Source organism: Anastrepha ludens, chromosome 3 (assembly GCF_028408465.1).
Source record: "Anastrepha ludens isolate Willacy chromosome 3, idAnaLude1.1, whole genome shotgun sequence".
Taxonomy (NCBI): domain Eukaryota; kingdom Metazoa; phylum Arthropoda; class Insecta; order Diptera; family Tephritidae; genus Anastrepha; species Anastrepha ludens.
In genome coordinates, this window is record NC_071499.1 from 107,119,335 (window position 1) to 107,136,903 (window position 17,569).

Consider the following 17,569-nt stretch of genomic DNA (forward strand, 5'->3'; position numbering starts at 1 on the left):
GGAAAATTGATGCGTGGCTGCTCATTAATAGCCTGGGACGAAGCTACCATGTCAAACAAGACGTCTGTGGAAGCACTGGATAGGACAATGCGCGATTTGCGCAACAAAAATGCACCTATGGGTGGATGTACAATTCTGTTCTCAAATCCTACCAGTTGTGACTCGAGGAACACGTGCTGACGAAATAAATGCTTCGCTAAAAAGATCCCACCTTTGGTTGCATGCCAATAAATTAGAGCTTAAAACTAATATGAGGGTTTCGTCATCTTCACGTGAGAACAGGCTATTTCCAGAGATGCTGCTAAAAGTTGGCAATGGAGAATTAACACAAAGTGAGGGAAGGATTAACCTAGAAAACCTTTGTGTTTTAATAGACAATATCCAAGAGTTAGTCAACAATGTCTATCCTGACATTGATAACATAAGTTATAAGACAATATCTTGGTTTAAAGAAAGAGCTATTCTGTCACCAACAAACGAACAAGTAGATAAAGTAAATAACTTGATTATTTCAAAGATTGAGGCGCCGACGAAAATATACTACTCGGTCGATACTGTTCTCGATTTGGAAGAAGCTGTTCAATTTCCTACAGAATTTCTAAATTCTTTGAACCCGTCTGGACTCCCTCCTCACAAAATGGAGCTGAAAATAGGTTGTCCTGTTATTTTATTAAGAAACCTAAATCCACCTAAACTTTGCAATGGCACGCGTTTGCTGGTAAAATCACTGAAAACTATCATAATAGAGTGCACAATACTCACAGGATGTGGTACCGGAGAAGATGTATTGATTCCCCGAATCCCTCTGATACCATCGGATCTACCATTCCAATTTAAACGCTTACAATTTCCGGTAAAGACATCTTTTGCAATGACCATTAATAAATCTCAGAGTCAAACCTTCAACGTTGCAGGCTTAGATTTGAGTGTTGACTGTTTTTCACATGGCCAACTGTATGTCGCTCTTTCAAGAGTAACCTCTAGAGAAAACATGTTTGTATTGTCTAATGACAAGAAGGCTATGAACGTTGTATATAAAGACATTCTGTAATATAGTAATTGTTGTAAAAATAAAATAAATACATATGTATGTAAAAATGCAAAAAGTTAATATGCAAAAATGTAGGGTATGAATTTAGATATCCCAAAGATAGCAGGAAATCTATAAAGAAGGGGGGATTGTTTTACTCCAAATTTAACGCGGGCGGGCCACGGGCAATAATGAATAAGCCAAAACTACTGGATCGATTTTAATCATTTTTTCAGTGAGTGACATAGGGTATATATTTTATACCCGTGCGAAGCAGGGCGGGTTGCTAGTATAATATAAATTGATCCCTTGCAAACGCGCCAATAGCTGTATTTTTTTCAAATTTCTCCGCTTCTTCTGCTGAGTTTGACTTAATTAAAAAAAAAAAAAATTGGCTTTATGATTTCAGTTGCCATTTATTGGCTTATAAAGTCAACATAAACAGATTCTATTAGACTGTATTAAATGTCTGTCTATTGGGCAAATAAAGGAACACTCGTAATATTATAACAAACAAACCTTTTTCTTGAAAAACTATAACCGATATGCTAAAACTTGTATTCACTGAAAGGATAAAGAATAGTTTTGGCATTTTTTCCTTAGTACCAATCGATAATTAAAAAGTTAGAGCTAAACTCAATCAGTTAGTTATACAACAATTATCTATAGTCAGGAGAATTCTAAATACTTCATTTTCTATTGTGTTTCGCATACGCTTCGAATGACATGGCCACCAGAGACTCAGTAGTAGCACAAATTATGATAGTTAATACTTACGTGAAAATCTTTAAGAATTTGTTGCTTGAGTCTCATTAATCGAATGATTAGATCAATCAATTGCCAACGTAATGCCACTTTAATTGTTCAAAAATGTATGCCCGTATGCACATTTATATGTATGTATGTATGTATATAATTAAATAAATATGTATATGTATTTTTGATTAATTTGAGTTTACACGCAATCTTTATCTTGTGAAGATTTTTAGTTCATAACAATTGCTTTCGGCGATCGTCACATGATTTCAGTATATAAAAGGACTGCAACTTGTCTGAAGAAGTTAATATCCGAAGTGCGGTGGCCTAAGTTAGTTTAATTAAAAAAATTACACAAATTCTTAAAAATATGAGATTCCTTAATATTTTCCTGATTTTGTGTGCGGCGTTCATATCATACGCGGAGGTAATCAGGATATGAGAGCTTCGAGGAGTCGAGATTTAAAGATACTGGAAGTGAAATATATTTATTGTGCCGGCTTTTATTAATTTTAGTTCAGTGGTTGAGTGAATAGACTAGGGGATAGTGGTAGAAAACTTGTTTAAAATGAAAAAAAATGCAATATATATGTATATATATATATTTTTTTTTTATATCCTTGTTCACTCCGCTCGGGAACATATGACCTCGACAAGACGCTTTCATCGTTTTCGTGATGCTATCTAGTGACTTTCTAAGAGCGTGACCATCCACCGTCACTTTCTGCATTTGATATGACATAGGATGAGCTCCTCATTCCTTGATCTACACAGCGCGTCTTTGCTAATGGTGTTCGGCTATATTCTACAGATGATGCGGGGGCATTTGTTGGCGAAAGATTGTAGGCTCTGTGCGATAGTGTTAGAGACAAGCCATGTTTAGCTTCCGTACAACAATACGGACTTCACACATGAGCTGAATATTCGCAGTTTAGCGCGTCCGGAGATTTGCGAACTCGCACATATTGTATGTATTCGCCTCAAATGCCGCCCCTGCTTTGTTTAGCCTCCAGTTGCAACTTCATCTGCTCCGCCGTCTGGCGTGATGGTGCAGCTTTCGACAAATTCCACCGGATACTCGTCAACCATTATAGGTCTTGCTTTATTGTGGTTGACTCTCCTAGACTTTGGCTTGGCGATGTAGACCTCTAGTCCGCCTTCGCTTGTATGCCAGTGAGCTTGTGAGAGAGGAGGCAGCTGTGATCGGCGAAGCCCAGGTCTTCAAGATATCTGGTGAAACTCCATACGATGTATTTTTTGTGCAAGGTCAATTGGCTCATAACGTTGTTTAGGATGATGGCGAAGATAAGGGGCCACAGTGAGCAGCCTTGCCAGTTCGGAGTTTTCGTAAATGGTTCTGAAGAGGCCGATTATCGTAGCTGGAACTTCTTTTCTGTAAATGCTTGTATATATCCGAGTACGATTATAATATATTAATAAGTGGTTTTGTGTGTGACCACCATTGCATGAAACAGCAAATCGATAGAAACAGTTTTTTCTAATATAGGTACATAGGTTGCCCCCGGTAGGCAATGACAGTCCTTCGAATGTATTTCTGCTATGAAAAAGCTCCTTATAAAAATATCTGCCGTTTGGAGTCGGCTTGAAACTGTAGGCACCTCCATTTGCGGAACAACATCAAGACGCACGGCACAAATATTAGGAGGAACTCAGCAAAATAGCCGAAAAGGGTGTTAGCGACAATTATTTATACTTGTATATATAGGGACTGTCACTCCGTATATGTATGAGGAATGTTCATGCTACTATAACAACAACAATAAGCCTCCGAGTGTAGTTCTGCTTCTCATCACAGATATATGTCGTTCGGAGACGATTTAACGGCAGGCCCTTCTATTTGTAGCACGTGGAGGCGCACATCCCCTAAAGATTTGGAAATTTGCGAAAAAATCTTTGGCCTCTAGGAAAATAAGAACAGAATCCGCCAAAGCGTTTTAGAAAATCCGAAGAGCAATTACTAAAGTTTCAGTAGCTTTGGTAGACGGTATAGAGCGATTGAATTAACTGAGCTTCGGGGTGAGCTCATTTGCGAGTTTATTTATTAGAGATTTAGGGCTCGAGAGACGATTTAGTGCATACCAACTTGCTGCAGTTAAGTAGCTTTTATTAATTTGGTGAACTTTTTGACTTGGGAGACTCAATCCACTTAGAGGTCACTATTGAACGAAGTACTGCATCCTTTCTAGCAACATTTTCCAGCTGCTTATGTTAAAAAAATGCACTCACTTTCTTGGAGCCTTGTCAGCATTCAACCCTTTCTACAGAAACCTACCAATGGCTTACATATCATTTCATATCCGTTGTAGCTCCGCATTTCGGCAGACCGTGGTGTCGAAAGCTACTTCAAGAAGATAGCCTTCTGACTATCCATAGGAATACATTTGAGGAATACATTGCGATCTTTAAACGCAAGGAGCGATCCTGAAACGAGTCATCAGATCTTTAACCCATCTTCTACCGGTATTAAAGGCCTCCTGATCACCTTTACAAATTTTCAGACCAATAGGTCTTCCGAATGCACCAGGAAAGACTGTTGCGAAAACGCAACGCTGGTTGAAACGCTGTGATCTTATTCATAGAAATAATATAACTTACGCAGAGTTGTAGTATTTTTTTGAATTCTCTTTATTAATATAGTTTTATTTTGTTAAGTTTACAATGTAATATATTAGTTTTGCAATATTTAAAAAAAAAACATTAGTTTTTCTTATTTCCTAAATCTGTATGGTATTCATCAAAACATTTTGGATGTAATCTCAAATTACATTTTTTACATTCATAAACAGTTTGTGAGTGACACATAGCACATCTTTTACGTTTGTTGAAATTAGAAATGACTGTTACTTCTGCATTATCTTGCCAACGAGCAACAAATAATTTATTATTTATCTCGGAGCAGTAGTCGTATTGGTGTTTTTCAGTTTTTTTCCAGTGCTTAGCAATTTCTCTGCACCTCTAAGACGATTTGATCTTACAGTTCCTGTTGCTCTGAAACGTTTTTCACTCAACAAACAAAACAAATAGTATGACGAAAAAAAATTATCAAAATATATGGCATGGTTATCTGCATTTCGAACGTTTTCTAACAATGATAGAACAACAGAAGCGCCTAAGCCTACATTCGTGTCATAAGGTACACTCGATCCTCCATATGGTGCTACTGCATATAAATAACCGCTGTCTGAACAAAGAGCCCAATACTTGAAACCAAATCGAATTGGTTTACTACGAATAAATATTTTCCACGTCATTCATTATCGTCAATAAGTTCATCGTCACTTACAGCATCAACATCTGCTGGTGGAATATATACGACAGAAGTTATTTTTTTCGAAATAGGCTTAACAATTTTCATTCATTTAGCTGAAACTACTTCGCCTTCATCCTCACTGCTCGAAGTATTTATGTAGGATTCTATTTCCCCAATGGTTAAAAAACGTCGAAGATCCATTACTCTTCAATAAAGAATTAAGTAAGGGTACACAATTTTGACAAAAAATATCAAGAGCACATTAGTCTTACCAAAACGATAAAAGCTTTCAACGAAATACTTCTAAATGTATTTTTACTTGCATAAATAAAAATAATAGGACTTATGGTACAAATTGCCATATGAAAATGACATAAACATCAATTTTCCCGCCAAAAATAATGTCATCAAAACGTTGAAGTCATATGAGTCGTTTCAACCAGCGTTGCGTTTATTTTTGCAAGAAAACTTCAGCTGCATTAGCAGCTGGTATGATAATGTTATTATTTCATATCTTATTTTTAAGAAACTAGTAGAAAACGTAAAAAAACAATTTTTAGTTCTCAAACAGTTTTATGAAAAAGTTATTATTTTGCACACTTTTTTCTACACTTGTCCTGATTTGGAACATATCCGCACACAAAAAATCTTAGAACATAATTATAAAGTCAAAAAACCAAATTACAACATAAAATATAACATTTTAGAGATATCTTTTTTTTTACTGTAGTCACAAAAGTTCAAAGTTGCTGTTGCAAAAACGCAACGGCGGTAGAAAATGGGTTAAGTAGAGGTCACCTTCTAATTAACGGGCAACTCTTAGCTCTTTTAGAAATAGAGTTTAGTGAAAACTCTGCTTTTATTGTAAATCGGCGGCGTAAGTTAAAGGCCATGCACTAAACCTTTTGTAGAAGATGGAAACTGTAATAACTCTTGCAAATGCAGAAAAGTAATAAGTGGAAAAATAAAAAAAGCGCGCATGAAGTTGGAAACAGCCCGTGCCAAGGCGAGTGCTAAAATTGTACCCACTCTTCGCCAGCACAGTGCGCGTAGTGGGCATTCGAGCAGTGAAGAATTAGGTGATAAGGCCACTAGTGAAGTTGGCCCTACACCCACTTTCTGAAACCCAGCAGCGGCAAATGACAAATTAGCGTTAAGCCCAGATACAAACACGGATGCGCGAGATTTGTTCGAAATTATTCATATTCTTTAAAGAAAATGATCCACAGTTACTTTGATTGCATAAAAACTGTATTTAATAAAAATATTGTAATCTAAAGCAAAGCAAACTAACTAAAATTCCATTAAATTTCTTTTCGTTTTCCGTTTTTGGAAACCAGTGTCATGATTCCGAGAAGGCCAGAGCTGTAGCCAACGAATGTAAGGATGAGGTTGGCGCCACAGATGGTAAACAAAAACAATTTAAGTACAATCACAAAAAATAAACACTCAATGCTCTCCATTTTTGCAGCTGATGTTGACAGTATGTTCAATCATGAGCCGGCTGGCAGTTCGGAGGCCAAATGTCTGCACGCATGTGTCATGAAACGTTTCGGTTTGGTCTGTTGAATCTACTTGTATTACAATCGAATTTCTCGAACTGTATACAATTTTATATTCTTGTGTTCTTATTTTATTTAAGTTGAATGACGAAGGCAAAATGGACAAGGAAAAGGCTTTAGATATCCTGGAGAAGATACATGGCGACGATGAGGAACAACAGAACTTGGGCAAGGAAGTGGTGGAGGCTTGTGGGGATATTGAAGTGGATGAGGACCAGTAAGTAGTAATTCATACTTCACTGAAAATGCCATACTTACATTTCTAAATATTTCAGTTGTGAGGCAGCCGAGGAATATCGCATGTGCATACACGGCAAAGCTGAGGAGAATGGTTTTAAGCTGGGACGTGTTTGAAACGAATCAATTAGCTGGGAAACTTAATTGGAAATGCGTGAAGACGACTTTGGCTTTTGAATTAATTTTAATTGATTAATTGGTTATTTTATAAGTTTGGCTGTTCCTCTGTACTCTCTGTTTTAATGTTGCAAGTGATATGTAAACATATTAAAAAAAGTATTATACAAGCATCATTGGAAAATAGTTATATAGAAGAGGAAAGAATTCTGAGTTGTACGAGCTTTACGTGGACATAACTAGCCATTGATAGCAAAAGAATTTTATTTCAAACTCTGTAGGTTCAATCATATCATTAGGGCCATCGCCCTGAAAGTGTTCGATGCTGCATCTGCTATCTGCTGGCAGCAGAGAAAGGAATGAGCTCATTTCCGTCAAAGCGTAAGGCCATTCTCGTTGACATCGTCCTAAACGATTTTATGAGCCATTTGACCATGCACAAAAAAGACATGGTATGGAGTTTCCCTAGATATCTTGAAGTCCTGGACTTCGTCGATGGCATGTGCCTCCTCTCTGACAAACTCACTGACATGCAAGCGAAGGCGGACAGACTAGTCCCGTTGGCCCCCACTGCCGGACTGGAGGTCAACGGCGCCAATACCAAGGCTATGAGAGTCAACCACAATAAGGTAAGACTTGTAATGATTGACGGGTGTCCGGTGGAATTCGTTGAAAACTGCACCAACACGCCAGACGGCGGAGCAGATGAAGTTATTAACTGCAGGCTAAACAAATCAGGGGCGGCGTTCGGCCGAATACATACAGTATGGGCGAGTTCCCAAATCTCCAGACGCACTAAACTGCGAATATTCAGCTCATGTGTGAAGTCCGTATAGTTGTACGGAAGCTAAACATGGCTTGTCTCTAACACACAGAGGCTACAACAATCTCTCGTCAACAAATGCCTCCGCATCATCTGCAGAATATTCTGGCCGAACACTATTAGCAGCGACGCGCTGTGAAGATCAAGTAATGAGGAGCTCATCCTATTGCAAATGACGATAGATGGTCATATGCTTAGAAAACCACCAGATAGCATCACGAGTGTATGGCACTGGACTGAAATCCGCAAGGGAGCAGAGGCCACGGCGCGGTCGGTCAAAAATCACATGGAGAAGGCCAATTTTGCGCGTGCCAGCAGATGCCGACATCACATGGGTTGACGCAAAAACAACAGCTCTACGATGAAAGAGTCTTGACGAGGCCCTATGCTCCCGAAGCGGAGTGAACAAGGATATAAAAAAATGATCAGGTGGCACAAAAGTTTCTGGTAACGCAAATGAAGACTGTACTTTGTTCGAAAATAAACATGCATCAGAATGTTTTTTCATCTAACGGTATTTCACAGTAGTAAAACTTTTGCTGTAATACTTTGCTTGTTTTATTGATTCACTTAAATAGAGACATTAGCCAAATATGAAAAAAATACTAACAAATATAGGACATTTTGTTTTTTTTTACATTTATTGGGTAGTCGAAAAAGTCTTTTCGTATTTTGTCAATAGATGTCGTTGGAGTCATCTATTTCTAGTGCTACCAATCACATTGTGTCAATCATATGGTGTTAGAAAGGTGACATTTTAAGCTTCATTTAACCAAAAAATAATTAAATTCGGAGAAGTTGAAAAAAAGTTATAGCTGTTCAAAAATGAGTGAAGAAATTCGCTATATTTTGAAATTTTTGTATAAAAAAGGGAAGAATGCCACGCAAGCCACCAACGAAATTTGTGAAGTTTACGGAGACGATGCTGTATCAGTTCGTGTAGTACAACAATGGTTCGCTCGCTTCCGTTCTGGAAATTTCAATGTGAAAGATGCACCTCGCTCCGGTCGACCTATCGTTGAAGAAGTCGATGAAATTATGGAAAAGATTGACCAGGACCGTCACATAAGCTGCCATGACATCGCTAAGGCACTAAACATTCATCATCAAACGGTTTTGAACCATTTAAAAAAGGCTGGTTACAAAAACAAGCTCGATGTTTGGGTACCACATGAATTGTCTGTGAAAAATTTAATGGACCGAATTAACATCTGCGATTCTTTGCTGAAACGAAATGAAATCGAACCATTTCTGAAGCGAATGGTAACAGGAGACAAAATGTGGATCAAATACGACAATAATGTGCGAAAAAGATCATGGTGCAAGGGTGGTGAAGCTCAACAAATGGTCGCAAAGCCAGGATTGACGCCTCGAAAGGTTATGCTGTGTGTTTGGTGGGATTGGAAAGGAATCATCTACTATAAGCTGCTTCAGCCTGCTCGAACGATTGATTCTACACTTTACTGTCAACAACTGATGAGATCGAAGCAAGCAATCGAAAAAAAAAACGGCCAGAACTGATCAGCCGAAAGGGCGTCGTCTTCCATCAGGACAACGCTAGGCCACACACATCTTTGATGACTCGGCAAAAACTGAGAGAGCTTGGCTGGGAAGTTTTCATGCATCCACCATATAGCCCTGACCTTGCACCATCGGACTACCATTTGTTTCCGTCAATGCAGAACTCCCTTAATGGAGTAAAGTTGGCTTCAAGAGATGCCTGTGAAAATTACTTGTCGCAGTTTTTCACCGAGAAACCACAAAAGTTTTACACGGATGGAATAAAGTCTCTAGAAGAAAAATGGCAAAAGGTGGTCGACCAAAATGGTACATATTTGGTTTAATAAAGTTCATTATAAATATAAAAAAAAAATGAGTTGAAGTTTGATTAGAAATACGAAAAGACTTTTTCGACGACCTATATTATTTTAAGATTAATAGTTTGTGCTGCCACCTGGTTTATAAATTACTTCGTAAACACGCTGATGAATGGATTTGTACAAATTCTTCAGATAGCCTTATGAAATTTCCAACCAGGCCGTTTTAGTGATGCGAATTAAAGCGTTTTTGTCTTTTAATTGTTGCCCGTTCTCATAAGCCTTACGAGAAAGCCATCCTCATAGATTTTCGATAATGTTTAGATAGGGTGGCTATGCTAGAGTTTCAACGTTTTGGGACGCAATCCCAGTTTTGACCACTCTTGAAGTGTGTCCAGGATACTGTTGAGAAATCAAAGTAATGGGTGCAAATGTTTCACGAATCTCTGAAAAAGATGATTCCAACCGAGATTTGCAGATACTTTCCGTAATTTTGTAGCCCAAAATTTTTAATTCAAATGCCTCATTGTACGAGAATACTCCTTATATCATAACAGCGACGCCAACCACGGACACTTGAGTCATTGACTCGCAAGCCTATAGCATGAAGTCGGCTACAAATATGGTGGACCCAGACATGGGTGAATAGAATAGGTGCTTCTTATGGGTGACGTTCTGGACCTTCCCGAAGTAATGCCGAAAGTAGTTGCGGGAAGGGTGTCTTCCCAAAAGAAGAGAGTTTTAGTGGCCACACCACTCAACGCAGTACACGACCGTCGCTGTAAGTGCGAAGGCATTTTGAACCCACCGAAAAAAAAAAAACAAAAAAAAAATACTATACCACCACCTTGACGCCTGTAATGTCGACTCACGTATTTTACCTCCTTTCTTAAGTCATGGAAATATAAATTGTTCACTTGGTCTATCCAAACTGAAATTATTTTCCTCACTAAATAAAGGGGTTTTTAAGAGGTGTTTTTTTGATATTCCAATAAAAATGCTATTTTTTAATATAAATGATCGGATGCTTATTTCATTATAAAGAGGAAGGTATCCCGTTAATAATGGAAACTAACATCAGGCAAATGACCACCACGACCACGCTTACATAAAAATATCCTTTTCATGAATATTCCTTTCCATAACCGAGTTGCAAAGTGGCTGCCCTATGTCCTCGATAGCTTCATGAATTCCATCTTTCAGGTCTTGAATCGACTCTGGGCTATTGGCGTAGACCTTCTCTTTCACGTGGCTCCAAAGAAAAAAGTCATAAAGTGTTAAATCACAAGATCCCGGTGGCTAATTGTGATCACCTCTTCGAGAGATAACACGCTCCGGAAACTTTTCCCGTAAGCTTGTGTGACACGTTGCGCCGTTTTGTCGCCCAGATCAATACTATCCAATTCTAGCCATAAAAAATCGTTAATCATCTCTCCTGTTTACCACCTAACACCTGTTATTGGGAAACCTTATACTATTTTTCCATTCACTGGGAACGAGTAGAACTTCAAGCCATGTGGTCCCATCCAAAATCGAGGCGGAGTTCTTTGCGCAATTTATTTAAATGTGGCTTTTTAGAGCGGGGGCTGTATGGAGTTGAGTGTGCAAAATGTGAGGACCGCATTCTAAAAATAGTTTTGAACTCAGAAAAGCTTGCAGATTATGATATTTGTTACAGATATTTGATGGCCCATTTTTTTTTTTTACCCCACCCCCTTAGTATTCAAGTAAATGGACTGAACAAGTGCTTTGAAACCATTTCAATGATTGTTTTTGTGATAAAATTCAATATATTCTTATGACTAAAGATAATTTTAGTTAGTCAATCAAAAAGAGTAAAAAATAAAACAAATATTTTTGATAAAAAATGATTTAGTAGGAAAAAGAACATTTTAACATAAGTCATACAAAAAAATACAAATAATTAATCTTTTTTATTTTGGCAGTTATTATTAATACATTTGCACAACGAAATACAATTTAGTTGTAAATTTTTGCAAGAACAAGCCTTTGTTTGATAATTAGATGTACGTTTGCAGGGTTGAATTAACAATTCCGGTAATGGTCGCTTCGTCAATTGTCGTGGATACAATTTACCATCTTTTTTTTCATAGCCTAATAAGGTGTAATCAATAGGCTGTAGTACTGTTTGGTCTGAATTTATCCATAAACTATATATGTTTGTGCTGAAGCTCTTAACAAATGTAAATGTAGAGCATCTGATGTGCAAATTACTTGTAATAAATTTAAGCCGAAGCCGATATTTTGACAAATTAATTTATAGCGAAGTTCATCAGCAGTTAATGTTTTTTTTTTTGAGAAAAGATAGGTGAAAATGGTTTCTAATTCCGTTAACTGTTCGACTGTTAGGTATGGATTTCCTAAATGCCTTAGACCATTTTGCACAAAATCCAACGATGCAGCTTTTAAACTATTTGTTTTGAGCCCAATCTGCTAGTCGAATCGCAACCACTTTGAGAGTGTAATGCTGGCAAAATAGTAGAAATGTTTTCGCCAAGGGATTGAGCAGCTAAATGACACCCTAAAATGTATTTTTTCTTATAAGAACCTTCAAACCATAGACCTAAACAACCTAGACATTTAGATTATTCCAAAAGTAAATTCCAAGAATAAAAACATCTGTATCAGCACTAAGAATTATGATATGAGCAGAATGTTTTTGACGTGATAACGTCTTATAATTCGATTTAGCCGGCTGCACGCACGAAAAAATGTGTCGTTACCTTGCTCATTTGCCGTTACCTTGAATGAACTGCAAGCGAAAGCGCGGAACGAACAAAGCAAACGAACGGCAACGTTCGACATCTTGCTCTCTCCTACTTAAGTGAGCGTATATATGTATGTATGTATATGCGCATATGTACATATATAAATTCACGTATTTGTACTTGCATATGCCTTCTTATTGATTATTTTTAATTTGATTTACTTGAAGAATTTAAAATAAAACCAAGTTTGTTAATAATACCTGTTGTTTTAATGTTATTATTATTAATTTTTTTTATTATATATGAAGGAGGAAAAAATGTATGGTAATATTTACCATATACCTTATAGGATATGTTGTATACTAATATATGTATAAAAACATGCATATACATATACAATTTCGCGCAATTTTCGAAAAGAACAAATCTATATGTAAAGATGCATACAAGTCATATGGACATCATCACTACATATTACAAAACAAAGTCGCTTTTTCTGTCCCTATGTCCCTTTATACGCTTAAATCTTTAAAACTACGCAACGGATTTTTTTAAAAGATAGATTGATTGAAGAGGAAGGTTTATATCTATATAATGTGAAGAAATATATAAAGGGGGCGTGGCAATCGGTCAAAATGTGGCAAAAAAACATAAATTTTTTGTTTTCACGGCCATAAATCATAAACGAATCAACCAATTAAAATGAAACTTTCTTGAAGTTTAACTTTGAAATATTTACTTTCGTCCTGCATGAAAAAAAAAATTGATTTATTTGTTATTTAACCAAAATTGTTTAAACAAAAGCAGCTCTTTTCGCTGTCAACCGAATGAAGCAACAGCGTTAAGCGATAATCTCACCACACCTCATTAATGTTGAATTACATCGTATGGTGACCTATGTATGTATGTATTTACGAGTCGCTCGCATTATTTCATTTCGGACGTATGTACATATGTATCTATGTATGTACTGAATTCCATGTAATTATATATTATGTACATACAATTTTACAGCGAAATAAACCGCTATTTTCAGGTTCTATATCAGTAAATCGCACATAATTAAAATACAGTTTTTGAATAGTTTTTATTGATTCGGAGCGCGTTTAGTTTGCTATCGATTCCATACAATAACATTTTTTGTCATTTACTTTTTACGACAACTAATAGCTTATTTTCGAAGCGATTTCAACAAATGGGTACAACATTAATCCTTATCCAATTAAATACCTTAAATACATTGTTGTTTTCATATAGATCTATGTATATGGCTCTTTACAGCATATAATTAAAAACAATATTTTTCAAGATATTTCATCAGTAATTAGTAATTGAGATCTACCGGAAAAATTGCGTTAGCTGTTGCGTCATCCGGCATTGCCGCTACTCTTTTGGAAGGAGGCCGAACCGCACACTCTACAATCAAGCTCTCGCTGAAAATCGCCAGCGATGATGATAACAGCGTCTGTAGTGTTTCTAAGCAGAGCAATACAGGAAAATTGATGCGTGGCTGCTCATTAATAGCCTGGGACGAAGCTACCATGTCAAACAAGACGTCTGTGGAAGCACTGGATAGGACAATGCGCGATTTGCGCAACAAAAATGCACCTATGGGTGGATGTACAATTCTGTTCTCAAATCCTACCAGTTGTGACTCGAGGAACACGTGCTGACGAAATAAATGCTTCGCTAAAAAGATCCCACCTTTGGTTGCATGCCAATAAATTAGAGCTTAAAACTAATATGAGGGTTTCGTCATCTTCACGTGAGAACAGGCTATTTCCAGAGATGCTGCTAAAAGTTGGCAATGGAGAATTAACACAAAGTGAGGGAAGGATTAACCTAGAAAACCTTTGTGTTTTAATAGACAATATCCAAGAGTTAGTCAACAATGTCTATCCAGACATTGATAACATAAGTTATAAGACAATATCTTGGTTTAAAGAAAGAGCTATTCTGTCACCAACTAACGAACAAGTAGATAAAGTAAATAACTTGATTATTTCAAAGATTGATGCGCCGACGAAAATATACTACTCGGTCGATACTGTTCTCGATTTGGAAGAAGCTGTTCAATTTCCTACAGAATTTCTAAATTCTTTGAAACCGTCTGGACTCCCTCCTCACAAAATGGAGCTGAAAATAGGTTGCCCTGTTATTTTATTAAGAAACCTAAATCCACCTAAACTTTGCAATGGCACGCGTTTGCTGGTAAAATCACTGAAAACTTTCATAATAGAGTGCACAATACTCACAGGATGTGGTACCGGCGAAGATGTATTGATTCCCAGAATCCCTCTGATACCATCGGATCTACCATTCCAATTTAAACGCTCACAATTTCCGGTAAAGACATCTTTTGCAATGACCATTAATAAATCTCAGAGTCAAACCTTCAACGTTGCAGGCTTAGATTTGAGCGTTGACTGTTTTTCACATGGCCAACTGTATGTCGCTCTTTCAAGAGTAACCTCTACAGAAAACATGGTTGTATTGTCTGATGACAAGAAGGCTATGAACGTTGTATATAAAGACATTCTGTAATGTAGTAATTGTTGTAAAAATAAAATAAATACATATGTAAAAATGCAAAAAGTTAATATGTTAAGGTGTAGGGTATGAATTTAGATATTCCACAGATAGCAGGAAATCTTCATGCTATAAAGAAAGGGGAATTGTTTTACTCCAAATTTAACGCGTGCGGGCCACGGGCACTAATGAATAAGCCAAAACTACTGGATCGATTTTAATCATTTTTTCAGTGAGTGACATAAGGTATATATTTTATACACTTGCGAAGCCGGGCGGGTTGCTAGTATCAAATATACGAATCTATTCCGTACGCAAGCAAATGTAAGCTAATGTGCTTGAACTGCAAGCGAAAGCGCGGAACGAACGACAAAGAGCACAATCGGCCCCCGCGTTCGGCAACGTTCGACATCTGGCTCTGTCCTCCTTGAGTGAGCTTATATATGTATGTATATGCGCATATGTAGGTATATAAATTCACATACTTGTATTTGCATATGCCTTCTTCCTGTGTGCATGGTACTGAACCATTTCTCTGTTGAGAATAGGACGATAATAGAAAAAATAGGAAATGAAAGGGAGTGTTTCAAGTGTAAAGGGTCTTGAAAAAGGCAAATCGAGGATTGGTGCCTCTTAGTGTTGTTGACTTATTAACGTCTGATGCACAATCGAAATTGAAGATATCTTTCATGAATTTGATAAATGTTTCGTTAATTTTCACGTTTGTGTAAGTGTAACTTGACCTATTCCATTGCAATTCCATTTACCTCTTATACCTCCTATATCCATACAAAATATCTATCAAACAAATAAAATTAAAATTTTGTTTTGAAAATTGCAACCATTCCATCAATATTTTCTTATGACGTTGTCACGTTAAACTATCGTCAGTAAACCGACTTTACAGACAACCTCTTTTTTTAATTGGATTCGATGAACAAGTGCCATACCATCAACAATATAAATTTTTGGAGTTTGTAAATTTGAAACGTCCTGCCGCTTATTTGTACCACATTTATAATTATTTTCAATTTCATGAGCAAGTTCCGATTTTGTAAAATCCTTCTGCGTCAAAAAGGTATTTGCAGTATTCCAAAATTTCGTAAGATGCTAAAATTTTTGTGTCAAATCCTCATTGATTAGCCAACATAAATGTTTTTTGAAAGATACTTATATCTGTTGCATCTTGCAACTTTTTACTAGAAATATTTTTACTTCCTTTCTCAGAAGCAGTCACAAAGTTATCAAATTTCGTTTTTTTAATAGGATTGGATATTTTTTTATTTTTCTGAACAAATCGTTCATTTTTTATTTAAGATTTGTTCCGCTGCCGACATTTCGGAGCACTATTTGTGTTTTGTTTTTATTTCTTGTTTGTTTACCACACATTAAACATTTTAGATCTTTATTATATTTTAAATTTTTTCTTGATGACCTTCAAGTGCCTTGAGTACCTGACACACTAGCTTCTGCAGATCAGGTAGAAATAGAAACATTCTCCTGCTTTTGTAGTGCCAATTCTCGACGTCTTATCTTTTCTTCGCTAATGTAACTTGCCATACAAGATCGATGCCAAGTACATTTGTATTCAGTAAAGTCTGTATTATTTTTAATTTTCTCACTAATGTCATCTTTTCTCCGATCTGCTGCTCTCTGAATATTTATAAATGATTGTGGTTTTGGATTCATCACTAAATGACCCGTTTCATCACAAAACAAACACGAAATTTCGTATAGTTTTCATTTCTTTATATTTATCACTTCTACACACTAATAAAACACTGAATTATAAGAAAACTTAACTAAAATAATTTTGTGATTAGGAAAAAATAAAACGTCATGCGCCACGACACAGTGCTCCTAAAGCAAGGGCAGGGTTTTTGAAAATGGATCCAAGATTTTCCAACGTAGAGTTTTCGTATATGACCTCTAGATTTCAAATTTTCAAACCCCGAAATCGTACCTGATCCTATTTTAAAGATAAATGTATGTATTACTTATGTATGTACTTAAATGTAAACCACTTTCAGCGTAACCCAGGACCAACGACGGGGACGTAGTGGTAACCTGGTCCCATTTTGTTTTTTAAATTTTTTTTGGTTGATTTTTTGTTTTTTTATATTTTTTTTTTGGTTTTTTTTTGATTTTTTTAAATGTTATTATTAAATAAAAACTTGAGCGATAACGATACTCCTTGGAATCAAAATTTTGATTATGCATTAAGTGATGAAAATTCTACAACTGCTGTAAAAAGCTTCTCTAAGTATAACTCATCTTCGATTGTATTTATTTTATATCTCTCCCAAGTTTGCGAGAATTCACGGTGGAGTGACTCTCCACTTTGCTCGGACCAATATCCTAGACCATCATTGTGTTTTATGAATTGAAGACATTCCATAATGTGGGGTTTTAAGACATGAATTTTTAAGGTTACTGAGATGTCTTCAATTTCATGTAAAGCAATCAAAGCTTTGTTTAACTTATCCAAATGAACGTTTAGTTCTGGTCCTACTTTTCCAGATGTAAAACTACAATCGACAACTTTATTCATTATTACAAAAGCATTGGTAAAAGGTATGATTTTTAAATATCCCACAGTTTCATAAATCTCAGGATCATTTAGTTTGTGAGCTTCTTTTAAAAGTTTCCTACATGCATTGCCTTCGAAACAATCTCCGTGGTAGTTTTTGGAAATAAG

General features: G+C 36.5%; 1 protein-coding gene across 1 annotated transcript; it reads left to right on the top strand.

Moving 5' to 3' along the window:
* Positions 1-2,088: 2,088 nt before the first annotated feature.
* On the top strand, positions 2,089-7,149 carry LOC128858722 (general odorant-binding protein 19d-like). The gene is made up of 5 exons (XM_054095203.1): positions 2,089-2,213; positions 6,398-6,464; positions 6,529-6,617; positions 6,700-6,836; positions 6,895-7,149. The coding sequence occupies exons 1-5, from the start codon at positions 2,157-2,159 to the stop codon at positions 6,971-6,973; spliced, it is 429 nt and encodes a 142-aa protein (XP_053951178.1). The 5' UTR covers positions 2,089-2,156; the 3' UTR covers positions 6,974-7,149.
* Positions 7,150-17,569: the final 10,420 nt, after the last annotated feature.

Coding starts and splice junctions, on each gene's coding strand:
- LOC128858722 (XM_054095203.1), top strand. CDS start 2,157: ATGAGATTCCTTAATATTTTCCTGATTTTGTGTGCGGCGTTCATATCA. Junction 6,465..6,528: donor TGAGGTTGGCGCCACAGATG/GTAAACAAAAAC, acceptor CCATTTTTGCAG/CTGATGTTGACAGTATGTTC. Junction 6,618..6,699: donor TCATGAAACGTTTCGGTTTG/GTCTGTTGAATC, acceptor ATTTTATTTAAG/TTGAATGACGAAGGCAAAAT.